The sequence below is a fragment of the Callithrix jacchus genome, chromosome 10 (genome assembly GCF_049354715.1).
Source record: "Callithrix jacchus isolate 240 chromosome 10, calJac240_pri, whole genome shotgun sequence".
Taxonomy (NCBI): Eukaryota; Metazoa; Chordata; class Mammalia; order Primates; family Cebidae; genus Callithrix; species Callithrix jacchus.
The window spans coordinates 19,007,006-19,032,898 of record NC_133511.1 but is presented as its reverse complement, the minus strand read 5'-3'; the positions used below and the strand labels follow the sequence as shown (position 1 = coordinate 19,032,898).

Genomic DNA, 25,893 nt, shown 5'->3' with positions numbered 1-25,893 from the left:
CCCAAACCAGAAGCAGGCACGCGGTGCACCGAAGAGAGCAACTTCTTAACAGTCAAGGAAAGCCCTAGCCAACCCATTCTAGCCCTTCCCTGAAGAGTGAACGTCCTGACCGGGCTGCTTTTAGAATGGGACTGAGCTGGAAGTAGTGCTGCTCACCTCCCCTGGAACGAACATGGGAACATCCCCCAGATGGACCCCTGTAAAGCGGAGGAAAGGAGAGCTGATTGGGCTAAGGTCGAGGCAGGCCCCCCTCTTTTGATGCTGCAGATGCACGTCAGACTGAAGTCAGAATGAGGACTGGAATGAGGTGCATCATCAGGACCTGGGCTGAGTCAGTAGCCTGTGCTAAGACAGGGTGGAGGCACCAGCCTGGGTACTCCCAGTCCTCAGGGAGAGCCACTGAGAAACGTCCTGAGAGCAGACAAGTGCACCAAGGCCAGAGAGGCTAAGAACGCTGTTCCTTCCTCTTGTGACCCCACCCAGCCCGGCTCTGTGACCCTGGAATCCTAAGCCCTCGCACAGGTAGAGTGGAACCACCCCGGAGGGGCCAGGCATTCTCCTGGTGGCCCGGGGGAAGCTGCGCTTGCTGTATTTTTCTAGGCAAAGGGGGAAGAAGCCCAAATGGGCTTGGCCTTTCTCTGCTTGGTGGACTGGACATCTAGGAAGATGGCAAGCCTTGTTTGCCCTTCCCAGTTATGGGACATGGTCAGTTCAGAAAACCATGGAACTGTTCTCTGGCATTAGAAAGGAACACTTCCCCAGATGTAACCTTCCTTTTCTCCCTAGGAAGGTTCACCTGGTAAGGTACTATTACTAATAATACCATTAATTATAATAATAAGTGGAAGTATTCAATATCATCATCATCATTTATTGAACTCTTATGATGTGCCAGGAAATTTACAAATATTATTTTATTTAATCCTCACAATATAGACCATTATTAAATTCCTGTTTTGCAGATTCATAGCTAAGGTTTAGAGAACGTAAGTGACTTCTTCACTATTTCAGAGCCAATAAAGGAAAGAACTAGCATCCAAGCCCAGGCCTAGAAGTCCATTAGAAAAGGATATTGGACTGAAACCTGAGTACAGTCCCCTTTCTGCTTCTCACTATCTGTACATGCCCTTGAGCAAGCTGCTTGCTTTCTCTAGGTCTACTCTGTTTCAAAATTAGAGTGGGATTAGCGGTATGGCTTCTTCCTGTCTCTAATTCTGTGACTGACTGCTCCAGAAAATCCACTTTCTCTGTATTTTTGCCTCAAGTTCTACCCCCACCCCTCCACGATCTTCTCAGTCCTCTGTCTCCTCTTGAATCTCCGGATTGTTCCCCTTCAAAACACCCCCCTTCCAAGAGTCCTCACAGACCTCCTTGGCTGGCACTGGCCCGAAAGGGCAGCCCCTCCAGGGTGGGCATGCCACTGCCCCTTTAATTCTCCCAGGCTTGGAATGTAAGTGAGTTGCACTTGCCATTTCTGCGAGTCTGCGAGGTCAGATAAGATACTATATATATCGGAGTCAGTAACCTGAGCTCCGGATTACCCAGCCTGGAGTCAGGCTCCAGCTTCTGGGCTTTCCACTGCATACCCTGCCCTGCTGGGGAAGAAGAAGCCCCCAAGTCCCATCCAGTGCCCCTGGACACAGGTCAGTAGCTGCCTCTTTGGTATCTGAGCTTCTCTGGGACTCTATCGAGAGGAAAGACATCAGTGAATCTGGGAGAGCATGTGAAGGCCGCCCCACTGGGCCTGGTGGGTATCAGGGCCAAGACCAAAGGCCCCCCCCAGAGGCTGAGAACAGAGGAAAGACGAGGCCCTAGAGGAGACGGAAGGAGACTGGGGCTCTCCCCTGGGGAGGGAACACCAGAAGAGTACCTGGGCAGAGGTGGTTGGAAAAGAGAACTTAAGGATCCCAATACTTCCTGGAGGCCCATTTCTTTACCTTGTCTTGGAAGTGTAGAGATGCCCACTCACTCACAACCCCAAATCAAGGTGCACCCTATGGAGACTGCCCTGGGCCCACCCACTTCTTCACCAGTCAAGATTCTTGCCTTATTCTCTAATCTCTTTATCTTATCTCCTTCTCTCCCCCAGCTCTTGGGTAACTACTGGGAGCAGGAGAAAGAGAAATGGACCCAAATTCCCTTGGATGACCCCCTGCCAGGGCAGGCAAGAGGATGAGGCTGGTGGATCACTGGGTGCTAGCCCCTGATAGACAGAGTGGCTAGTGACAGGCTGGAGGGTAGGGGGCCGAGGCCCTGGGGCCTGAGAGGAGTAAGCAGAGTTCAAGGACTGTTTGAGCATAAATATGCCCCGCCCCAATCCCCTACTCCACCCACGCCCTCTACACCTGCCAGGATTCCCTCATCCCATCCTCCAGGACCCGACACTTGTGCCCCGAGAGTGCAGCAGGTAACCCTAGCAGCTGGGAGGGAGGGTCAGAATGCAGATGGAAGGAAACAGGCCCCTCTCACAGGCTTTGTCCTTCAAGGTCAGCACATTCTGATGCTGTTAGCAAGTGGCTTTAGGAAGCTCTGAGGTCACCACTGAGGAGGCTCCCAACCACCTGGCGGGACTGGGTGGGACTCCCCACTCACCTGTTCTGGACGCCTGAGCAGGAGGGAAGAGATTTAACCCTGTTTAGGTGTGCTTCCGAAACTCAGCTAGAGGCTCTCTATCCAAGCAGTGGCAAAGCCACAGTAGCAGAGCAGGCTTTCACCCCAGAAAGCCAAGCAGATCTGGCCAGAGAGAGAGGCCGTAAAGGTTACTGGGATGTGGGGCATCACCCATCCCCTGCCCCCCGGGCCAGGAGTGCCTGGGATTCCTGGGGAGCAAGTCCCTACCCTGGCTGGGCAGGTTAGGGAGCCCTTCACATGAGCAACAGGAAATGACCGTGGCTGCCCCAGGGGGACGGGTTCATTTCAACCCCTGACTCACCCAGCATGGGTACCTTGAGGAGTGGGCCAAGCTTCAGCCAGGGTGGGAGGCTGGGGGCTTTGCTCATAACCAGGCCAAGAACCCAAGGCCCTGAGCTGGGGTAGACACTGGTACCAGGGGACATGCAGGAGCTTGGCACAGTGGGCGAAATGGAGGCCTCCTGGACCATCTCTCAGCCTATCAGTGTTGTTCTGGGGCTCAAGTTGCGCCTGGCTTCGCTTTCATTCGCCTGCAGTGGAAAATCCAGAGGACTGCTCCTGCCGGAGTCTGTACACCCCATGCTGTTGCTGGACGGTGGACACCTGGATCCTGTGGCAGTCCTTCCCTCACACCCCTACCCACGGGTCCTAGGCCTGACCCGTCCCATGGAGAGTCAGGGAAGAGTGAAGCAGGGGTCTGCGCTTCAAGCCAGCTGTAGCAGACAGAGCACGGGTCCAGCCCAGCTCTGCCACTGCTCCCAGTGTGACTTTGGGAAATCCACATTACTGCTAGCATCATCAATTTCCTCATCTGCAAATGGGCATTATCACAGCACCTACCGCCTAAAGGAGTCAGGAGGATTCAGTGAGTTAATACACTGTGTCCCAAGCCTTAGAGCAGTTACAAGCTTTAATAACTTCAGAAATGCAAATGCTAAAAACATTTGAAAGTTTCCCTATTTAAATTTCTTATATATTTATTTTTTGAATTGTGAATCTTTTTGAATTTTAATTTAATTTAAATAATTTAATCTGTCCAAAGATGTTTGTAAGTTGGAGACATTTATGTCTGTAAGGATTCAAGCTTAAACCTGCCCTAAGGCTTTTTGGGGTGCTCTGTGTGTGAAGCACACCTAGAAGAATGGGTCACATGGCAAGGTCCAATGAGAGTTGGTGTGAGGCTGTGAAGAAGATGGACTCAGAAGCTGCATGTGAAGTACTCAGCATGCCTGGGGCCTGGTTCAGAGGTGTCAGCACCAGCCAGCCCGTGGTGACAGCTGCTTGGCTCAGATGTCCCAACAGGAAGCCAAGTGCCTTTGTGCAGAGGAACGCTGCTACACCTCCCAGGAGAGGGAAACTGAGCAAAGCAACAGGAATCTCTGACAGAGAAGGAAGAGTCAGGACACCTCAGTGAAGATGGCCTGGAGGAGGAGCTGGGCAGGGGACTGCCCCCATTGTCCAAGGCAATGGACACCTGGGGAGGCCTGCCTGGAGCTTCGTGCCTGTACTTGCCAGCTCTGGGTAAACACTGAAAGGAGCTGGGCAGCAGGGGCCCCCGCACTGGGCAGGGAGGGGTATGGGGGATCCCAGCCAATCGGCTAGCCTCCCACTGCCCCATGAAAGGGCCATTCAGTTCAGGCTGTTCCTCTGGCAACAGGGAGACTCGCAGCCATGTGAGTGCCCGTCCTGTCCCTGTGTTGCGCAGTGAGACTCCAGCCAGGGCCCCAGCCCACTCTCCTGCCCATGGTGCATTCTGCAGGCTCCAAGGACAGCTGTGCAGGTAATGCCAAGGGGCACCAACCGAGGCTGTGCTTTCACCTGGAAGGTGCTAGGACTTCTGAGAGTAAAACTGGGGGTTGCAAGAGGGGAGAGACATGTGCAAGGCCCTGGCCCCAATAAGGACCCTCTGCCCAGACGTGGGATCTATAGCTAGATGTCAGAGCTGAGAGGCAGCTTCCATGGGGTGTTAGTGATGGCATGACTTTCAGGGCTGCTGGGAGGAGGGGGAGAGGTCTGGCAATCACCTGCCAGATGGGAGGGAGAGTAGGGATTTGGGAGCCCTCCTGGGATTCCGTGGGCCAGAGATGGGGCCCCGCCTCCAGCTCCAAAGCCTTTTAGAGCTGTCTGCCCCTGTCCTCAGTACCTTGTTTGGCCCCAGCACTTCTGCGTCATCTGCAGGGCCAGGGGATGTCACGGGCTTGGGGCGCTGCCTGCAGAATACCAATTCCCTGGGAGCTTTAGTGTGGGGGAGGGGGAGGGAGAGCTGTGGGGAGGAGCCATGACCTCATACCCTTGTTGTGCGGGGGGGGGGGGGGGGGGGGGGGGGGGGGGGTTCGTATCTGATTGGCTGCCTGGTGTCCCAGAGCCCAGCTCCTGAGACCTGGAGTCTCTTTGACTTTACATTATTGATGGAGTTTTCCAAAGCACAATAGAGCAGGACTGGGCCCCCCACCCCAGCCCTGTGTCTGTCTGTCTCTCCTGCTATGGTTTCCCTCTAACACTGTGTGAAGTCATCCCCCAGTTACCTTTTCCTAGAAAAGGGTGAAAGTTGTTCTGGGCCCAGTGGGCAAAGGAGTATACATGAAGGGCCAGGAGTCCCCTGGGCCAGGTGGCAAAAGGGTACGACAGTAAGATGGTCCAGGCCTTTCTGATATCAGCCTGGACTGAAAATTGCTGGAGTTCTCAGGCAGGGTCAAGGAATGCTGTTCCGGGTGGGAGCCGCCTGCTCATCTCCCACCCCGTACCTACCCCAAAGCCTTGTGTGGACTGGTATTCTAGAGCTTTCTGCCAAGCCCTTGCATTTGGGGTTTGGCACCAGCTCCTCTCTGCCCTAATAGGCTGGGTTGCCAAGCCAATGTCTGCTGAGGGACCAAACGTCTGCCCACTGCCTGCTTCTCTCACTGGGGGCTGCAGGGGAAGGCCTGGCATCCCAAGCTAAAGCCAGAGGCTAGCCAGGCTGGGAGACGGCCAGCCCTGATATTATCACAGACCTACAGAGGGCAGAGCCATGCTGCCCCCAAGTAGCTGGGGAAGGATGGTAACCACTGTCCTTGTGCAGCCCTTCATGTGTTGTTATCTCATTTATTCCTCACGGCAGCCCTATGAAGCAGGAATTACGAGGATGATGGTTTTACTGATTTACAGATGAGGAGGGTGGGCTCAGAGAGTTACAGAATTGCCCAGCTAGTCCATCACAGGGCGGGTCACACAACTCTGAGAGTCCTGGATGGCTCCGCTTCCGTCCCCCTAGAGAGCACCCAAGAGCCCCTGATGCCCTTGAGAAAAGGCATCTGACCTACTTGCTCCTCTGCCACTCCAGCTCCACCGGATAAAGCCTGCATGTTTACGGCAATGGAGGGCCTCTGGAGGTCCCCAACCGAGCCTAAATCTGACTCGGGGCGGGGGGGACTCAATGTTAAGTGGAAAGAACACTGGGCAGGATTTTAAAGACCTGGATTCCAGTCCTGGCTCTGCTGGTGTGTGGCCGTGGGCAAATAAGCACCACTTTTCCAACCTGTACAACAGATAGGTTAAAATGCATGATGCCCTGGGGCTCTCAAAGCTCCACATTCAGCAGTTTCTGTTTTCCTTCACTAGACCCTCCCCTGCTGCAGGGCTGGAGCAGGGAAGGACTGGGAATGCCACCTGCAGTGCAAGATTTGGGACTGTAGGGGGCCCCCTTTGCACAAGCATCACCAAGAGCAATTTGGGATCGGTACTGGTAAAGGAACCCTGTGTTGGTAGAGGAACTCCTAGGAGGCCACAGGGCCCTAACTCCACTTAGAACAGAAGCTTAGCTCAGTGAAGTGAGTGAGTTCTACTTCACGAGTGCCCCTCACTGTGACACCAAACAGCAGGTGCTGGTGTCTGGGAAAAACCCTGGGATGGAGTCTGGAGACCACGTTCTGGCCCCTCGCTGCTACATGCTCACCACCTCCCCTGCCCACCCACACCCCATTACTTCCTCTCCTGAGCCTCCTTGACCTCACAAGGGATCTGACCAAATGATCTTCAGGTCATTCCAGTGCAGACAGTCTAGGATTCCAAAAAGACACCTGCTCATCACATAAGTCCGAAGGAACAGAAGTGGTCTTTTTTTTTAATGAAGTCTCGCTCTGTTGCCCAGGCTAGAGTGCAGGGGCACAATCTTGGCTCACTGCAACCTCCGCCTCCTGGGTTCAAGTGATTCTCCTGCCTCAGCCTCCGAGTAGCTGGGATTATAGAGCGTGCCACTACACCTGGCTAATTTTTGTATTTTTAGTAGAGACGGGGTTTCACCATGTTGACCAGGCTAGTCTCGAACTCCTGACATCGTGATCTGCCCGCCTCAGCTTCCCAAAGTGCTGGAATTACAGGCATGAGCCACCTCGCCCAGCCGGAAATGATCTTAACTCCTGAAATATCAAGCATTCTCAACCCAGGGGTCAGTGGCATCACCCCAGCTCAAGAGTCTCTGCAGATGCTGAGGCAATGGGATTTGGGCTGGAAGAGTGTGCATGGCTTAGTGGGTTGTGGAGGTCAGGTAGCCCCTGCTTGCGTGTTTAAGTCTTTGAATGGCCAGGATGTACTGACTCCCTGTGTGGCATATAAAAGCCACCTTGTCCCTTGCACTCTCACTGGGGTGTAAGCACACAGGTGCAGGTAAGCCCACGTGCACACCTGCGTGCATGTGTTTCTTAGCAGCCAGCCTGCGTCTCATGGAAATAGACTGGGAGCTCTGAGGTTCTGGCCCAGCTGGGGATGGGGAATGGGTGCCTGGGAGCCCAACACCTGGCAGGGCCCTTTGACAACTGCTCTCCTTGTCTTTCAGCCCATGAGGCTCCCAGTTCCCACTGAGTGCCACCCTGAAGGATGTCCCAGCTCTCCTCCACCCTGAAGCGCTACACAGAATCAGCCCGCTACACAGATGCCCACTATGCCAAGTCGGGCTATGGCACCTATACCCCTTCCTCCTATGGGGCCAACCTGGCCGCCTCCTTACTGGAGAAGGAGAAACTTGGTTTCAAGCCGGTCCCCCCCAGCAGCTTCCTCAACCGTCCCCGTACCTATGGCCCCTCTTCCATCCTGGACTATGATGGGGGCCGTCCCCTGCTGAGACCTGACATCACTGGGGGTGGTAAGTGGGCAGAGAGCCAGACCTGGGGCACTGAGCGGCCTTCAGGCAGTGGCCTCAGTGGGGGGAGTGGATTCCCTTATGGAGTGACCAGCAACTGCCTCAGCTACCTGCCCATGAATGCCCGTGACCAGGGGGTGACCCTGACCCAGAAGAAGTCGGACAGCCAATCAGATCTGGCCCGGGATTTCTCCAGCCTCAGGACCTCAGATAGCTACCGGATAGACCCAGGGAACCTGGGCCGCAGCCCCATGCTGGCCCGGACACGCAAGGAGCTCTGCACCCTGCAGGGGCTCTACCAGACAGCCAACCGCCCTGAGTACCTGGTCGACTACCTGGAGAACTATGGTCGCAAGGGCAGTGCCTCTCAGGTGCCCTACCAGGCCCCTCCCTCACGAATCCCTGAAGTCCTCAGCCCCACCTACCGACCCATTGGCCGCTACACGCTGTGGGAGAAGGGAAAGGGTCAGGCTTCTGGGCCAAGCCGCTCCAACTCCCCAGGGAAAGACAGCATGGTGAGTTTACCCTTGGGGACGGGGATGGGCTGGGGAGGCAGCTACCGATGGAGAACAGCCAGGTTGAGGGCACGACTCCCAACCTGACTGATGATTGACAGCAGCGGAAACAAGAGAAGTCATCCCTGCATGCCTGGTGCCCCTGGGGCTCCGTGCCAAGGGGAAGGGCTTTCCCACTCTGCCTAGAAAGCCCACTCAGGGCCTGTGCACTCGAGGACAGTCGAGTAATGCTCTCAGGAATGCTCTGCTGCCCCCAATGCACCACTCTTCTCACCTTCTCCTTTTCCATCTGACATGCCAGTGTCTCCTGCAGGCCCTGCCCTGACCTGGGCTGGATGCAGGGGCCCCAGACCACCCATGCACCCTGTGGCAGGAGGGCCTCCTTGCTGTGGTTGCATCTCCCATCCTATGCAAGCTTTATTCCCTAACCCTGAAGCCTGGCTTTACATTAGGACATAAGACATCAGGAAAAGAGGGACTCTCCTCTGAGTGACACTGGCATGCTCACGTCCAGGTTATCAGACAGCAATGCTTATCATATGGCTTTGGAGAAAATAGTGGAGAAATTTTTGTCTAGGGCTTGAGACAATCCAATGCCTCTATATTCCAGCCTTGCCTCAGCTGGAATGAGGGAAGAGGCTCTGCTGGAGACCGACCAAGGGCTGGCATGGCCTGGCTTGCAATGAATCCCTGAACACGCGTCTCTTGGGGCACTGATGACATCTGCCTTTTTCTGTAGTTACTAGTGTGCCCATTAGGTGGCAAGCTCTCAGAGGAGGAAAAACAAATCCCATCTCTAAATCCTCTGCCATGTGCTTCCCACAGTGGAAGCTACCCTGCTGATTGACAGATGGATGGATGGGTGGGTGGGTGGGTGTTGAATGGGTTGGTGGATAGGTGGGTGGGTGGATACATGTGTAGGTGGCAGGTAGACAGACAGACAGGCAAGCATATTGCCATTACTTTACCTACCCCTGCCTGTTCCTAGAACAAGTACATTTTGGAAACAACAGCTGTGCCAGCTTGGAGGGCTGATCCAGATAAATGGAGCAGGGGTTCAGGACTAGGGGAAGGACTTTGAAGCTTGTTATAACTAAAGGTCTTGAGAGGGCAACTTGGATATTACTTAGGGAGTCTTGGATTTGCTGTGCCATCTGTGAGGTGGCACAGAGATAGAAATGCTGGTATCTCCCAGAACATTCAGACCCTGCCAAGGCAGGGCTGGCTCCACTGGAGAGCTAGTGTAGAAAGGAGTACAGACGAGACGGAAGTACCTGCTCTTAGGGGGCCACGTGCTGGGTTTGGGGTGGAGCAGGATTCACTTGGACACAGCTGGTGCTGTTCAACCCTGGGGCATTTAGAAAATGGCTCTTCTCTGAGGTGGGCAGACCACATGAGGTCGAGAGTTCGAGACCAGCCTGGTCAACATGGTGAAACCCCGTCTCTACTAAAAATACAAAAATTAGCTGGGCATGGTGGTGTGTGCCTATAATCCCAGCTACTCAGAAAGCTAAGGCAGGAGAATCGCTTGAACCCGGGAGGCAGAAGTTGCAGTGAGCCGAGATTGTGCCACTGCACTCCAGCCTGGGTGACAGAGCCAGACTCCGTCTCAAAAAAAAAAAATAAGAAAAAGAAAATGGCTCTCCTCGGAGGGGCCCGGGTCCTCTGTGGGGCTCCCTCCCTTTGCTCAGAAGAGGGCTCACTTAAGCAGGGCTTAATGATTCACCCAAATCCACTGAAGCAAACTCTCTCAGGATGGAGCCTGGGAAGCTGCTCTTTTCACAAGCTCTTTGGGTGATCTCTAAGTCATGCTGAGGTGGGAAACCACCTTGCAGCAGACTAAACTACAGACCTACCCTCAGCCTCGATCATGAGAGCCATATCCCCCTTTACTGGGGGTCAGATTCCACTGGGAATCTACCTCCTCCCCACACAGGCATGGCCCAACCCTCCTTGGAGTCTGCCTTCCCTCCACCCCTCCAGAAGGACAACCCCAGCTGCACCCCCAGCTCCAGAGCCAAGGCGAAGGGAATTTTGAGAGAGGACCTCACAGAAGTGGCAGATCACCCTGGGGCAAACTCAGCCACCCTGATCCAGAAGCAACTCATAACGCACTTTAGCCCAGAGTGCCCTGCAGTTGAGCTAGTGTTTCATTCTGAGCTCATGCCCCAGAAGATACTGCCAACCAGCAGAGGCCTCTCGGGGTCAGTGGTGCAAGACCTTTATTTAACCTCACCCCCTCTCTCCAGCCCTCTTACCCTCACTTCCTGGAGCACAGTGCATCCTGCTGCGGTGAGAACAGCCCTGCTGGTGAAGCCCGGACTTCTTTCCATAACTGGGTGCAGTTTCTAGATCTCCGTCTGAGGACCTTGCCTTTTGAGGCACTCATTTGTGGCGCTCAGCTTACCAGCAATGTGACCTCAGATAGATTCCTTAGTTTCTGAACCTGTGTCCTCCTCTGTAAAATGAGTGATCATTGTTCCCACTTCAGAAATTACTGAGGAATGGAGAGATAATGTATGTGAAAGTGCCTGGCACGTTGCTTAGTAAATGTTGGTCCTCCTCGTACCCTTCCAGTGCTTTAGAAGGCAAGAGCTGTGTGCAAGCAATGGTCCCTGCCCTCAGTGCCTTCACAATTCACTTAGGGAAGTCAGTTTGTTTGGTTTGGTTTGGTTGGAGATGGAGTCTCGCTCTGTCTCACTCAGGCTGGAAGGCAGTGGTGCAATCTCGGCTCACTGCAACCTCCGCCTCCCGGGTTCAAGTGATTCTCCTGTCTCAGCCTCCCGAGTAGCTGGGACTACAGGCATGCACCACCACACCAGGCTAATTTTGTATTTTTAGTAGAGACAGAGTTTCACTAGGTTGGCCAGGCTGGTCAACTCCTGACCTCAGGTGATCCGCTTGCCGTGGCCTCCCAAAGTGCTGGGATTACAGGCGTGAGCCACTGTGCATGGCCAGGAAATAAGTTCTTAAATAGGTGCAACTGGGAGGCAGCCCTGGGTGTTCCTGAGTGTCATAGTTGGAGGGAAAGGGAGAGGTCATCTGAGGCTGGGACGGGCTGCTCGTGACCAGCAGAAGGAACAGTTGGCCTCTCTAACCTTGGACACCTATCGGCTGGGCTGTATTTCCTTATGCATATAAGGGAATGATCACGCCTGCCCTGCCCACCTCATGAGCATGCCATGAGGCTCAAAGCAAATAATGAAGGTGGAGGAGTCTGAAATCGGTAAAATGCTGCAGAAGAGGTCATTTAAACTCAAGGGGAAAAAAGAGATCATAGAAAGAGGGCATTGAGGCTGGGCGCAGGGGCTCACACCTGTAATCCCAGCACTTTGGGAGGCCAAGACTGGCAGATCACCTGAGGTCAGGAGTTGAAGACCAGCCTGGTCAACATGGTGAAACTCCGTCTCTACTAAAAATACAAAAATTATCTGGGCGTAGTGGTGCACGCCTATAATCCCGGGAGGCTGAGGCAGGAGAATTGCTTGAACCCAGGAGGCAAAGGTTGCAGTGAACTGAGATCATGCCATTGCACTCCAGCCTGGGAAACAAGAGTGAAACTTCATCTCAAAAAACAAAAAAAAGAAAGAAAAAAGAAAGGGGGCATTTGGCGGCTGACTAGAGTGGGAAGGGCTGACCCTGTGGGAGAAACAGGTAAAAAGTACATCCCGTGTCCCAGGGAGTTCTCAGGGTAGCTGACCGGAGCTACAGTTGGCATTCATTAAGGGAGGTCAACAGCAGGCTGTGACCAGGGAGAACAGTTCTAGCCAGACTTGTTTCCCTCATTAACAGTAGCGGCCAGCATGAGCGTTGAATATCACAGACTCAGCTAAGCATGAGTATAGAACTGGCGGGGGCAGGGGGCACCACATAAATTTGGAATTATCCTCTCCCCATGCTTGTGTAAGCACCAACAAAATGCCAGGCCAGGGGGGCACAGCTCAGCACTTGTATCACGAGGGCCTGCCCTGAGACTCCACCTTCTGCTTAAAATGCAGGCAGGGAGGAGGAACAGTGATGCTGGAAAAAAAGCGTTCACTGCCCCTAGTGGGGACTCCAAGCCAGCCCAGGTGGCTGAGCCCTGCAGAAAGCCAGGAGCCCCAGTCCCAACCCTGTCATCTCCTCCTCCGCCCCACCTCTCCTCTTCCCGGGGCCTATGGAAGGACAAGCTGTTCCCACTCAGCCCTGCCAGGGTTGCGCTTTAACCCCTACAATCCTTCCTAATCCTCCTCTGCTCCACCCCTCCAGCTGCTCCTCCCTAGCCCTGGCATTCTGCCTGCTGGCCTCTGCCCAGCCCTTCCCCTGCCCTGCCCAGGCCATCCTCTGCTCTCCCCAAGAAGAGCCAGGGGTTGGCCCAGGGCCCTCCGGAGCACAGTCAGCAAGCTGGGCACCTGCACCTCGGACGCAGAGCCAGGGCCAAGGCTCAGAGTCTGGCCCAGCCTATTCTCACCCACCCAGTCTCTCCCACACCCTTTCCCTCTGCTCCAGGACCTGTTTCTAGGAGCAAAAGTTCTGGGAAATTGAGTACCTGGGTCCTGTTTGCCACTGGGGCTGCTGACTCATCTTCCAAAGACTTGGCTTCCAGCTGTTCAGTGACAGGGTGATTATATAAACTGAGGTCATGTGATTTTTCCCTCGGGTGGGACTTTGGACTTGAATGCTGCCCTGCAGTAAGCGGAGGTTACTCCAAAGAGAACAAGTTGCCGATAGCAGGGGCTGTTGGGGAGCTCCTCGGTGAGAAGTACGACTCGCCTCTCGTCCCTCACCTTCTTGTTCCGTCCACAGAGCCATGCTGGCCTGCATCCCGGCTGCCTTGTTTATCCAGCTTGGCAGCCTGAGATCCTGGGGTCTGTCCTCACCTACTCCCACCCTGGGCTCACTCAGCCACCCTGAGGAGGTTGAACTTCCTGAGGTCATGCATCTGTGTTGGGAGGAGGTTGAACTTCCTGAGGTTACGCATCTGTGTTGGCAGCCTGAGAAGGTCAGTAAAAGACCTTAAGCCAGAGGGACCCTTTGGCCAGGAGCTGTACGAGCTGCTGAGAAGGAAAGGGCAGTGGGTTTGTGGTTTGTGACTAGAATCAGCAAGGCACTGGTGTCTCCATCCCTTGCAGACTGGTTGTGGGCTGTATTCTGGCTGGTAGCCTTGGTGCTGCCTTATCCAGGCTCAATTTCTCAATCGGTACCCAGCACCATCCTCCTGCCTCCTCCTCCACCCCCGCTCCAGGATGTCTTTCTGAGTTAATATGGTGCTGGGGTGGGGTTCAGCAATGCAGAAGTTAATCCAAGCCTGGCAAAATGTTCCTTGCCCCTGGGGGAGCCGCTCCACTGACCACCAGCTGCAGAAACGAACATCATGTTCAGAGCCCAAAGCTGCACACGTGGCCCCTTGTACCCTCTCACCTCAATACATACATAAAGCTAGCGCCCCAGATAGAGACATATGCAAAAGAAGGAAGTGTGTGGGCCTCTGGAATCCAGCTGGTTCAGGCCAGACTGCTTGGGCTCAAAAGAGTGCAGAGCTTTTGGCCTTCTGGGGTCCATGTCACGCAGGGAAGCAGATCTTCCTACAGACAGTGGGGAGGACAGGCTGACCCTCTCTCCCCAAGATGCACTGTGGGGCAAAAGCCCAACCCCTAATAAGGACTCAGAGCCCCTACCATTCATCCATCAATCAGGCCACTGGTCTGTGCATTTGCAGTGATAATTGCAGGCAGGTGCTGGGAACTAGGCTTTGAGACATCTGCCTGAGCCTCAGCAGTGTCACCAAACCCTGACCCAAGCTGCCCATGCAGATCTGGGAGAAGCAGGATACTCTCAGTCCCTGCCCTCGCAGAGCTAGCCCTGACTTTCATTTATATCACTCCCTCATGCCAGGAAGGATTTAAGGTGAAGAAAATCACTTATCCTACAGGGGAAGCAGGCCAAGCCCAGGTTCTGAGGAACGCCAGTCAGGATGCAGGAATGAGCCCAGCTCAGATTAGTTCAGTGTATTTGAGGCACAGAGAGTCACTGAGCCACAGCCAGATTCCGATGCCAGAAGCCTCTATCCTTTGTATCCATCCCACTCCAAGAGTGGCAGTGAAGAGAAAGGGTCTCACAGAGACCTGGCCGGCTCAGAGATGAGCCAAGGTCCTTTGTGGCGGTGTCCTGCAGCAGTCAGACCTGCTTGACTAGACTGGACGCTGTGTGAATTCTTTCCCCATACACCAGACTTCTCAAAGTGCTCCCATGCTAAAGCTCTCCCCAGCTGGCCCTCCCTGCTCCTAGCAACCCCTCTAACCTCCTAAATCCCAAGGAAGAGGGAGAACAAGGTGGCAGAACACCATGGTGTCCTGGGTAGGAGTGCTCACATCGCTGTCGGTAATGGGAGACAGGCCAAATCTATAGTGGATGAGCACCTCTTGGTGCAGGTCCCCCTTGGCCCAGCAGCACATGGTTCAACATGCAAAACCAGACTCACGCCCCACCCTCTGAGGCTCAGTGGAACTTCCAGGATTCCCCGCAGAGCCCAGTCTGGCCCTCTTTAGAGACAAGATCAACACCATTCATTAAGAACCCACTAAGAGAACCCACAACCCTGCCCTTGAGGAGGTTTCAGTGTGCTGGCACAAACATGACAAACCACACACAATCTAAGACCATTTACAGGACTCTCAGAAACACTTAGAAAACAAAGATAAACATATTAAGATAAATGACTGTGCAAACTGAATGCTCATAGACTGAGGATATACAGTAATGGAGTGTTTAGAGCCGGTGGAGTTAATTAGGAAGGTGCTTTTGGAAGAGCAAGTTTTAAGCAAAATTTACAAGCAGGTAATTGGCAGAGAGCAGGAAGTACATCCCAGAATTTCCTGTTAAAAGCATGGATTTTTAACAGGACAAAGCCCCACATTGTCATTTATTAACTTTGTGGTGCTGGCACGTCATTTGACCATTCTAGGCTTAAGGTCCTTCACCTATAAAATAGATGTAATAAACCAGGTGCGGTGGTTCATGCCAGTAATCCCAGCTCTACTTTGGGAGGCTAGGGCTGGAAGATCACTTGAGGTCACGAGTTCATAACCAACCTGGCCAACATGGTAAAACCCTGTCTCTACTAAAAATACAAAAATTAGCTGGGCATGGTGGCATGTGCCTGTAATCCTAGCTACTCGAGAGGCTGAGGCAGGAGAATCGCTGGAACCCAGGAGGCGGAGGTTGCAGTGAGCCAAGATCGTGCCACTGCCCTCTGGCCTGGGCAACAGAGCGAGACTCCATCTCAAAAATAAATAAATAAAAACAAAACTAAAATAAGAGGTAATAGTTACTACAGCATGATGTTATTGTAGAAATTAACTCTGATAATATATATGTAAAACCTTTAGCCCAGTGCCTGGCATCTAATAAGTACTTAATGAGTGGCAGTTTTGGTTTTTGGTTTTTCAGTAGAGGATAAGCGCAGGTTGGTTGACAGCAGTCGTCACAGAAGACTGAGGGTGGTGGGCCTGTGGACACACAGCCCTAAAGAAAGGCTACCTGGGCCTTGGGGCTGGATGCAAGGGCAGGTGCTCTAGCTGTTTCAGGGCAGAAGAGTGATGTGATCAGATGCAAACATTGCTTCAGATGGTGTAGGGCTGGCTTGAAAGGGCTTGGCTAGAAAGGAAGCTTGGAGAAAGGCTGCTGCAGTTTGTAGAGGGTCCAGGTTCAGTCAGAGTCTGGGTAAGGACAGTGACCGCAGAGATCGCCCCTCCTCATATGCCCACCCTCACTGATCACAAGCAGACTGCCTATGGCTCCTGTTCCCTGCCCCCTCCTCCCACCACACTGCTGGCACACAGGGGAGGGGGCAACCATCCCCACCCCTCTCTCATTGGCAGTTGGCACAAAATGGCTGCTTTATGGGTGGCTTAGGGTACAGCCATACGTGTGTCCTGGACACAGTCCCCATGTAGCTGCGGTCATGTGTGCGTGTACATGTGGGGATGAGTGCACCAGAAGGAACAGAGGGAGCCCACAGATGAGTAACAGCATTCACTGCTGCCTCTCCGAGTATTTTTAAATGCTAAAAATACTGGCTAAAAATAGCCAGCAAGCTCCAAACAAGATACTTTCTCTAGGCAGATTCGTGAGCTTCCCTGTTAGGTGGAGGGGCGGAGCATCAGAAACAAAACCCTAAGACCCCTGATCTTCAAGCATGGCTATGTCAGAGTAGAACACTTGCCCCCACGCCAGTTGAGTGCCTGTTTCCCCACGATTGTGTTACTTTCTCTCCGCCTCCCCAAAACAAGTCAAACTTGAGAGTGGAAGAGCTGGAGCTGGGTAATTGGTTAGAAGGGACCAGAAAAGGTTTTTTTCAGGAGCCAAATAAGAAGGTAACCTATTGGACCTTATAAATGAGCACTGCCTCTCTTGAAAAGGGGCCAAACAGGACTGTTGTGAGAAAGGCAGCTCAGTCCCTAGGCCCTGAAAGTCTATCTTCTTAATCTGGGTCCACTGATCTCCACAGACTGCATGAATTTTGGGCTTCACGGGGGGCCTGAGTCCTCCCACCTGAGTCCCCCCACCAAGGTTAGACAAAAGTTTCTGCATATACATATTTCGCCCTGAAGAGAGTAGAGCTTTCATCACGTTCTCAAAATGGTTTGCAGCCCCCCCAAGAGTTAGGAAGTGTATGCTGCCTTGGGGGAAGCTCATCCGGTTGACACTGGGTCTTGGGGAGACGTCCTCTGCGGGCCCCAAAGATCACTTATCCTGAGCTGAGCCTCAACCCCGAGGCCGGCGAGGGCCTCCGGGCTCCGGTCCTGCCTACCCCGCGGGCCTGCCTGGCCGGGGGTCAGCCGGCTGGAGGCCCGGGGACGCGCTGGGGAGGCCCGGCGGGATAGGACCGACCTTGCCGCCTCGCTCCGGTCCGCGTGCCGGCGCCGGGGGCGGGGCGGAAGCGGGAGAGGCGGAGGCCAGGAGGGGCGGGGCTGAGGGCCTGGCCCCGCCCCAGCGCTGACGTCGCGGGGCCCTAGGCGCCGGCGGGGCCGCCAGTCCGCCGGAGCGCCGGAGCCGGGACCCGGGCGGTTGGCTGCGCACGCCGGGGAGGTTGAGGCGGAGGAGCGCGCGTTGGGCCCCGCGGTAACCGTTACCTCCAGGCGCCGCGGACGGTGTCCTGTGGCGGTGTCGTCGGCCTCGGCGTCCGGACCGTGGCACCGCGCGGGGACTTCCCCCGCGCCCACGCTGCCAACGTTAGGCGAGGGCCAGAGCCCGCCGCCCGCCCCCCAGCATGCGCACCTCGTACACCGTGACCCTGCCCGAGGAGCCCCCCGCCGCCCCTTTTCCCGCCCTCGCCAAGGAGCTGCGGCCGCGCTCTCCTCTCTCCCCGTCCCTGCTGATCTCCACCTTCGTGGGGCTCCTGCTCAACAAAGCCAAGGTACACGGGCCCTTTTCCGGGACCCCCGCGCCGAGGGCCTGGGGTCCCGTTTTCTCCCCGGACCCCGCCCGCCACGCGCCCCTCGGTAAGGGGACGGATTCTTCCAGCCCCCTACTTTCCCAGGGTCTCCCGGCAAGGAATGCCCCCTCCCCAGGTGATCTCACGCTTACTCGCGGTCCCCTCCCCTGGTGGAGGTCCGATGAAGCCCCCTTGTCCCCTCCCTGTCAGTGACCCCAGCACCAGGTGGTGACTGTTGGCCTCTCAATTGCTGACACCTATCTGGACAGGTGCAGGAAAGCGTAACCTTGACTGGGTCTTGGTCGGTGTGCCAGGGCAGCACGCTGGACCCTACGGGGTTACTCCTCCCAAGCCAAACCCGGGTCAGGAAAGCTGGGCACAAAGGGGCCGCCTCCCCCTCACTGTCCACAAAGGGCTCTTTCCCAAGGGTTGGTGACGGGGGTCCTTCGAACCTGTGAAGGGCAGAGGAGGTGCAGACAGGTGACAGGGCAACTTCTCTTTCTTTCCGCCCTCTCCATTTCTGCAGTGGTCAGCGGGTCCCTCCGTGGAAGCAGCCCCCAGGGGAATGCCAGGGCCGAGGCTGGGCGCTGCCCGCCTGGGGAAAGGAGAAGGGGCCCTGGCTTGACAGGTCTTATGTAACAGGCACCAGCTCCCATGCTGGCAGTGCGTGCCTTGCCCCGTGCCAGGGCCACACCAGTCTTACCAGCTGCAGCCAGGACTCAGGGCCGACCCTCACCACACAGGTTGAAGTAGGGGGAAAAGCCCTTGACTGGGATCTGAAGTGTGAAGACACAAACCTCAATCGACCTCTCCTATGGTAGGGTGCCCAGATGCTACCTCCGCATTAACCCAGGCAGGGCTCTCCTGAGCCCCCGCTTCTCCACTGGAAGGTGAATGCTGTCTATTTGCTGATGGTGGAGGTGCCATCTGCTCTCTGCAACAGTGCTTGCTACTGAGTCAAAACCAGGTTTGCTGATGGCTAAGTGGAAGGAAGCCTGGGTCCAAACTTTGTCAACTCTTTGCACATGTGTCCCAGCCTAACAACTAGGGTCATTTCCTTCTCTGGCTTTCACAGTAAGAGGCTGGCTGGCTGGGGTCTCCCACCTTCTGCACGTCTAGCCCCTTTCTCTCTGTCAGCCCTGAGGTAGGATTGTTTGCCCTGTAAGAAAGGTCACTCTGGGGACATTTTGTTCCCCTCTCAAATGGAAAGTGCTGACTTTCCCTGGAGCTCCTGATTTCCTATTCTTGGCAGAAGAATATCTGGCTGGGCATAGAGCAGCCCCACTCCCCACCTCCTCTGTTGCCCCCCACTCCTGTTATCCACGTGCCTTCTACACAGAGCACCTAGAAATTGGCATGTGGTTTTGAGCTCAAGAAATTTTAGACAAAGGCATCCACCCCTATAACATAATAACCCCCACAACATAGCAACCAAGAGTCCTAAGGATGCCTTAAAGGAGCTTCTCCCATCTCCCCACCCTGCAGGCCAATAGAGGGGTTAGATCCTCAAGAACAGTAATCGTGGGTGATGAAGTGTTCTTCTTGCCCCTCACTGCTAGGTCAAAATTAAGTGTCCATATCTTAAAACACCACAGGAGTGCCTCTGTGGACAGATGACTCTGTTTTCCCATTTTCCCACCCCCACTAGCACTGAGTGACTGTTGTCTCAGCTGAGAGCCGGCTTTGGTGAACACTGACATGGTCACCAGTGGTAGAAACCCTACAGCCTGTTTAGAGAGATGCCATCTGAGGCATGGGGGCTAAGAACTAATAAAGCACTGTCAAAAATAGACGTAAGAGAGGATATTCTGTTGTGGGCAAGCTTTAACATTGAGTTCCAAGCAGGCAGCCTGGAGACTTTTGCAGAGTTTCACCAGTTTTGGAAAATGCTAAGAAGGTCTTTGTCCCAGGGAATTATCTGTTTCGGCCCTCTTGCTGTCAGTAAGTCAGATTCAGATGTTGTTTGGGGCCATATACTGCCAGCCCTACCCAAGTTCTCCAAGGATGCTTCTATCCCACCTGCTGCCAATTGGCTTTTCTCTCTAGCTGCAGGTTTAAACTGGGTCTCTTTTCTGGGTGTATTTTTCTTCTCTACCTGTTAGTGCTAGCCCTGACAACTGGCCAGGAAGGGATCCTCTTACTTGTGGGATCCATAAGGCAGTTCTTGAGAAAAGCCCTCCTTCAGCCTGCTCCTTCCCCACCCCCTCCCCCCAAGCTGACAACCTCATGGGCTTTGAGCTGCTGACAGCACACGGCATGAGTAATTTTAGCTGAGTTATTTCAGGCTCCTGTTCTGATCAGAGCTGAGCTGGCCCCACGCATGCCCCAGTGTTGCTCCAGAGTTGCCTGCTCCCAGTCCCCTCCCTGAGAGAGGGGGTGGCAGACTCATCTGCAAACTGTTTCTTTAACCCTTTGAGCCTGAAGGTTTTCTGACTCCTTGGAGATATGCCCAGGATTAGCCAAGAGACCTTGACAAATAAGCTCAGAGTCCTCGATCCTGCACCTGTTCTCTTTCCAACCCCCTCACCCGCCTCCACTATAAGGCCAGCAGCAAGAGTGGCACTTTCAGCCAGGCCCTAGCCTCTGCAGGCCCAATCTGCCATCACAAGGATGGCAGTGGCCAGTCAGGATGTTGAAACCTGAGCCAGGCAGGGAGGATTCTCCCAGCCTTTAATCAGCCCTTAGGAGCTGAGCTCAGCTGGAAGGAATTCCACCTGTCTCTGGCAATTCAGAATGGCAGGCTTACTGGAGTTTTTCCCAATGAAGATCGAAACTCAAGGTGTTTTGTGGCTTAGCTTTTCAAAACATCCTCAAAGTGTTCATTATGAGAGCTACTTTATATACTGGACTTCTAGGAGTACAAATATAGGTCATTTGAGATAGCGTCTGGATTTGGGACTCGAAATTTGTTACAGCAAGGAGTAACAAATGTACCAAATATATGGATTCCTGGTCTCCACTGTAGCAGAGAATGGAGAATCACATAAAATAGGGGCAAGGAGATACACACTCTGGTACATACTCCACAAAAGCAAAGCCCTGAAGAATATTTTTGTTGGATGTTGAAAATAACAGGCATTCCTCAGTCCTCTTTCCGACAAGGTACATAGATGGGTAAAGTTGAAGAAAGAGTATTACGTGTGGCCTGCTGCCTGTGGCTCCATTAAGTTGCACAAGAGCCCAGTACAGGCCTAGCATCTTTGCTTCCACCTGATCACCATGTGTTCTTTGCTTACAGAATTCTAAGAGTGCCCAGGGTCTGGCTGGTCTTCGAAACCTTGGGAACACGGTGAGTTCTTCCTGGCCCGCTTCTGCCCCAGGCCTACCCACTACTATCCTGACTGGAGCCATATAACCAGAGTTCCCTCCTGGCTGTGTCTGACTCCATACCCGCTCAGCCAGTTGGCACCTGCCCCTCCTGGGGGCTTTCACAGAATTGCTGGGCTGTGCTTTACCCACCCCCAGCAGGAAGCAATGCCAGGAGGGAGTTGCCCTTTTACCCGTCAGTTTGCTCCTCTCCTGGATCCTTCCCCTCAGGGACGCCCATCACTTCCCACACACTTCTGTCCGTCATGTTCACGCCCTTTTGCACACCTCTATAGTAAATAACCAATGATGTCACCTATGCCTGGAGTGGGGATTTGCCTCACTTCACCCCTTTCACCTATGAAAAGAAGAACTTGAGGCTGTGAGAGGACTCATTTAGGAAGATGAAGTTGGTAGTAAGTAGCAGAAGGGCAGGCAGGACTCTCGTCTCCCCTCTGATTGCCTGGTCATCTCTTGCAGTGCTTTATGAACTCAATTCTGCAGTGCCTGAGCAACACCCGGGAGTTGAGAGATTACTGCCTCCACAGGCTCTACGTGCGGGACCTGCACCACGGCAGCAATGCACACACAGCCCTCATGGAAGGTAGGGGGCCTCCATGTGCGCCTGCCCCCTCCTGATGCTCTCCACTTCACTGGGGCTGTTTTAGGAGTTGTGTCTGAGACATTCCTGTCCTGTCGTTCTTTCTCTGCTTGCTTTTTGTTGGGATTCCAGTTTCAGAGTTTCTTACAGAAAATATCTCAGCTGTCCTGCACACCCTCTCCTTCCAATAGAGTTTGCAAAACTAATTCAGACCATATGGACTTCATCCCCCAATGAAGTGGTGAGCCCATCTGAGTTCAAGACCCAGATCCAGAGATACGCCCCACGCTTCGTTGGCTATAAGTAAGGGCCTTGCAGACACGTCCGCCTTAGTGGGTGGCAGCAGGAGCAGGTTCTTAGGACAAGAGATGTTGCTCACACTCCTTCCTTTGGGTTCAGTCAGCAGGACGCTCAGGAGTTCCTTCGCTTTCTTCTGGATGGGCTCCATAATGAGGTGAACCGAGTGACACTGAGGCCTAAGTCCAACCCTGAGAACCTCGATCATCTTCCGTAAGAGGAGAATGCTGTGGGGAAGCAAAACTTTTGTGAAGCTGAGATTTTTACCTACCACTTTAGGGTTAATGATTTGAGGATAATCTGATTTACTTTTGAAGATTAAGGATCTAGATTGACAGACCCTTAAACTTAAGTTTTGAGCTCTGACCCAATTGTCTTCTCTCTCTGGTTCCCAGTGATGACGAGAAAGGCCGACAGATGTGGAGAAAATATCTAGAACGGGAAGACAGTCGGATTGGGGGTAAGCGCATGGAAGGGAAGATGCCTGTTTTCACTGTTACCTGCTCTTGCCTGAGGGGAGAATGAAAAGCCTACGAATCACTTTCCCCGGGAAGCCTGTTTCTGTCCTGTGTCCAACAAACCAAAGCAGGAGCAGCAAGAAAGAAGATGCTGTGCCGGCTGGCCACAGTGGCTCACGCCCGTAACCCTAGCACTCTGGGAGGCTGAGGTGGGCCTGAGGCCAGCCTGGCCAATATGGCAAAACCCCATCTCCACTAAAAATACAAAAATTAGCCAGGCGTGGTGGTGGGCACCTGCAATCCCAGCTACTCGGGAGGCCGAGGCAGAAGAATCACTTGAACCCAGGAGGCAGAGGTTTCTGTGAGCATAGATTGTGCCAGTGCACTCCAGCCTGAGCCATAGAGTAAGACTCTGTCTCAAAAAAAAAAAAAAGATGCCGTGCAGAAGAGCATGCTCCACTTCCTGTATTTCAGCATCTCATGGCCTTTTCTTCCACAGATCTCTTTGTTGGGCAGCTAAAGAGCTCCCTGACATGTACGGATTGTGGTTACTGTTCTACAGTCTTTGACCCCTTCTGGGACCTCTCACTGCCCATTGCTAAGGTAGGCACCCCAGTTGTCCCCCTCTTTGAACTCCCTCTCCCATCCTTTCATGTGATGACCTCTGACCTTTGCTTTTTTTCACTTCCCAGCGAGGTTATCCTGAGGTGACATTAATGGACTGCATGAGGCTCTTCACCAAAGAGGATGTGCTTGATGGAGATGAAAAGCCAGTAAGTCACCCTTCGGTAATAGCAAGAACACATGTCCATGGGACCTACTGGAAGATGCTGTTACCAGCAGATCCAGCTGAGAAGTGATTGGATTGGGGCCCACCGACTTCCCCCCACAAGTTCTTTCTGTTTGTCTTACTCAGACGTGCTGTCGCTGCCGAGGCAGAAAACGATGCATAAAGAAGTTCTCCATCCAGAGGTTCCCAAAGATCTTGGTGCTCCGTATCCTTAAGATCCATCGGGGCTGGGACATGACTTTCAAGGGTGACTGATGTCAAGGGGCCAATAGGTGAGGGGAACAGAGCCATAGGAAATGGACCGTGTAGGCTTTCCTTTTGCTGTCTGCTCTTCTGCGTTGGTTTGACTCTCCTTGACTCAAGCCAATGCCAGATTTGAAGCGGTTCTCAGAATCCAGGATCCGCACCAGCAAGCTCACAACATTCGTGAACTTCCCCCTTAGAGACCTGGACTTAAGAGAATTTGCCTCAGAAAACACCAGTGAGTAGCTCTGAGTAGGCAAGGCAGAATGAAGACGCAGGTGTGCAGGCCAGAAGGAGGGGAGCGCCAGCGAGCTGCTGCCAGACCACGCGGGAGAGGCTAGAGGGAGGGGGTGGGGGCAGGGGGCCTCAGGGGCTTGACGGCTGCCTCTTTCTCAGACCATGCTGTTTACAACCTGTACGCTGTGTCCAATCACTCTGGAACCACCATGGGCGGCCACTATACAGCCTACTGTCGCAGTCCAGGGACAGGCGAGTGGCACACTTTCAACGACTCCAGGTGAGAGCCAGGGCTGGGCCGGGCCCCTGACTGTAGCCACCCGACCCCCCCCTCCCCCGCACGGCTTCCACCAGAATGGACGGGGAAGTTCAGGGCCACGAAGCCGCTGCCCGTGGGGAGGCTCCCTGAAAGCAAGGCCGGCTTCGGGGGCACGGCTGAAGAGGCCAGCGCGGGGTCTCCGGGTCCTGCCCCCTCTCCGGGCTGACTCCTCATTCTCTCCGCAGCGTCACTCCCATGTCCTCCAGCCAGGTGCGCACCAGCGACGCCTACCTGCTCTTCTACGAACTGGCCAGCCCTCCCTCCCGAATGTAGCGCCAGGAGCCACGTCCCTTCTCCCTTCCCCGTGGTGGCCCCGCTCCCTGAGTTTTGTAAAAAGACAAAAACAACAACAACAAAAAAGAAAACACAAGCCTGACAAGAGAAAAACAAACCTGAAGCTGCCGAGCCGGAGAGGATGCAGCCTGGTCGGGGTCTGGAGCAAGGAGCCGGGCGCTCCTGAGCCATGGCCCGGCAGGGAAGATCGCCTGGATGTGGAGTCAGCGTCGCCCCGTGCCCTCGGCGTCTCCGTTTGCATCTGTAAGCCTGTGGTCTTCCTGTGTGTCAGAAACAACCGCGTCTGTGGGGAGAAGACCCTCGCTGCCCCGCTGCCCGCCGCAGCGCCCGCGCCTCCCGGGGGACAGCGCCCTCTGGAGCCCGATGGGAGCATCGCCGCCTGGACGCCCGCGCCGCGGAGGAGCCGGCGCCCATTTCCACCCGCACCGCTTGCCCGTCCAGAGCCGAAAAACACCCTTGAGCCAAGAGCCCTCTTCACGCTGCTAACTCCGGGGGACAGACGAAGGGACATTTTTGGAAAACGCTGGTTTTGGTTTTTAAAAAGCCCAACTTTTTTTTATTTCCGTAACTAAAGTGTTGAGACTGGAATGCTCTCCTTCAGGCCTCTTCACAGCTGGGGGACATTGCACTCGTCTTTTTTTTTTTTTTTTTTTCCTCTCTCTCTCTCCAAGTCCTACTTTTTTAATCTAGCCCCCATGGTGCTAAGCGGGCGTTGGCCAGGCCCCAAGCACAACCACAGTAGACCTGGGATCTAAAACAAGTTTCTGTTTTGGGGGTTGGGGGGGTTTGTTTTGGTTTTTGTTTTTGTTTTTTTTTTAATGTTTTGAATGGAATGTAGTTGCCTCCAAGAATTGTGCCTTATAGCATTTGGGGACCAGGGGGTAACTGCCCCTCCCTGAAATATCCCTCAGCCTCTTCCCTTTTCCCCAGTGCTGTGTTCAAACCCGCCGGGAGAGGGGTCCTGCCCTTAGCCCCGGCTGGCTGTGCATTGCACTGACTCGAAGAGGAAAGCAGGTAGAAGGAGATCCCTTCCCACAGTGCATCACGTCCTCTAACCCGCCCCTGGTCTGCTCCCCAGCTGTTTGAAGGATAGCACAAGCCCCCCATCCCTAGAGCTTCTCTCTCCTTTTATTTATTCTCTTAATATCCCTTTCCCCTGGCCTTCCTGCCCCACCCCCTTCTCAGAGCCTCCTAGACATAGCCCCTTTGGACCGAGTTTCTCAGGGATGCCCAGGCTGCCCATCAGCTCCTCTTGGCATTGGTCTTCAGCCCTGCAGTGGGAGCTGGAGCCTGGGTATTTGGGGACATCTTGCCTCAGTGGTATGGTTCCTTCCCGTGGGCTCAATTTTGCCCTACATAGTTGGACAAAACTCTGTGCTGTCCTAGAGAGTAAAGCTGTTCAGCGCCAAGGACTGAAGCACTGTGTACCTGTGCACACCCACACAGCTGGGCCCAGCTTGTGCCCCGCAGAGCCTGGCACGTTCCAGGCTTCCAGGAGGAGGCATCAGAGAAAGATAACCTAAGTTTTACTGGCCTGACAACCTTCTACAGGGAAGACCTGTGAACCTGAGCCCAAGGGCAAGTGTACACTTGTTTACTGTGTAAGCAAGAGTAGAAGAATGTCTAATGTACAGTGGAAGCTTGTACAGAATAAATAATAGCTTTGAGAAATCA

The 25,893-nt window shown here is 54.1% G+C and overlaps 1 protein-coding gene and 1 long non-coding RNA gene across 18 annotated transcripts in view; one reads left to right on the top strand and one right to left on the bottom strand.

The window, feature by feature from the left end:
* Positions 1–18,282, bottom strand: part of LOC128929085 (uncharacterized) — a 45,276-nt gene extending 26,994 nt beyond the window's left edge. For 5 of the 6 annotated variants that reach the window (XR_013523079.1, XR_008475000.2, XR_008475002.2 and 2 more), the window contains exon 1: positions 157–12,841. This is a non-coding gene — a long non-coding RNA (uncharacterized LOC128929085). Of the gene's footprint in view, positions 1–156; positions 12,842–18,126 lie in introns of those variants that run through there. The other variant, XR_008474999.2, reaches the window with a different exon arrangement.
* USP2 (ubiquitin specific peptidase 2) overlaps positions 1–25,893 on the top strand; it is a 26,560-nt gene extending 667 nt beyond the window's left edge. The window contains exons 1-15 of one of the 12 annotated variants that reach the window (XM_078339693.1): positions 1,535–1,643; positions 2,090–4,411; positions 6,893–7,054; positions 7,442–8,259; positions 20,913–20,963; positions 21,461–21,584; positions 21,773–21,884; positions 21,981–22,091; positions 22,274–22,338; positions 22,836–22,939; positions 23,029–23,109; positions 23,253–23,331; positions 23,500–23,607; positions 23,766–23,886; positions 24,111–25,893. In XM_078339693.1, the coding sequence (XP_078195819.1) occupies positions 7,483–8,259; positions 20,913–20,963; positions 21,461–21,584; positions 21,773–21,884; positions 21,981–22,091; positions 22,274–22,338; positions 22,836–22,939; positions 23,029–23,109; positions 23,253–23,331; positions 23,500–23,607; positions 23,766–23,886; positions 24,111–24,198 (1,821 nt within the window). In that variant the 5' untranslated portion in view covers positions 1,535–1,643; positions 2,090–4,411; positions 6,893–7,054; positions 7,442–7,482 and the 3' untranslated portion in view covers positions 24,199–25,893. Of the gene's footprint in view, positions 1–267; positions 523–1,534; positions 1,644–2,089; positions 4,412–6,892; positions 7,055–7,441; positions 8,260–17,272; positions 17,657–20,912; positions 20,964–21,460; positions 21,585–21,772; positions 21,885–21,980; positions 22,092–22,273; positions 22,339–22,835; positions 22,940–23,028; positions 23,110–23,252; positions 23,332–23,499; positions 23,608–23,765; positions 23,887–24,110 lie in introns of those variants that run through there. The other 11 variants (XM_078339695.1, XM_078339691.1, XM_078339694.1 and 8 more) reach the window with 11 other exon arrangements.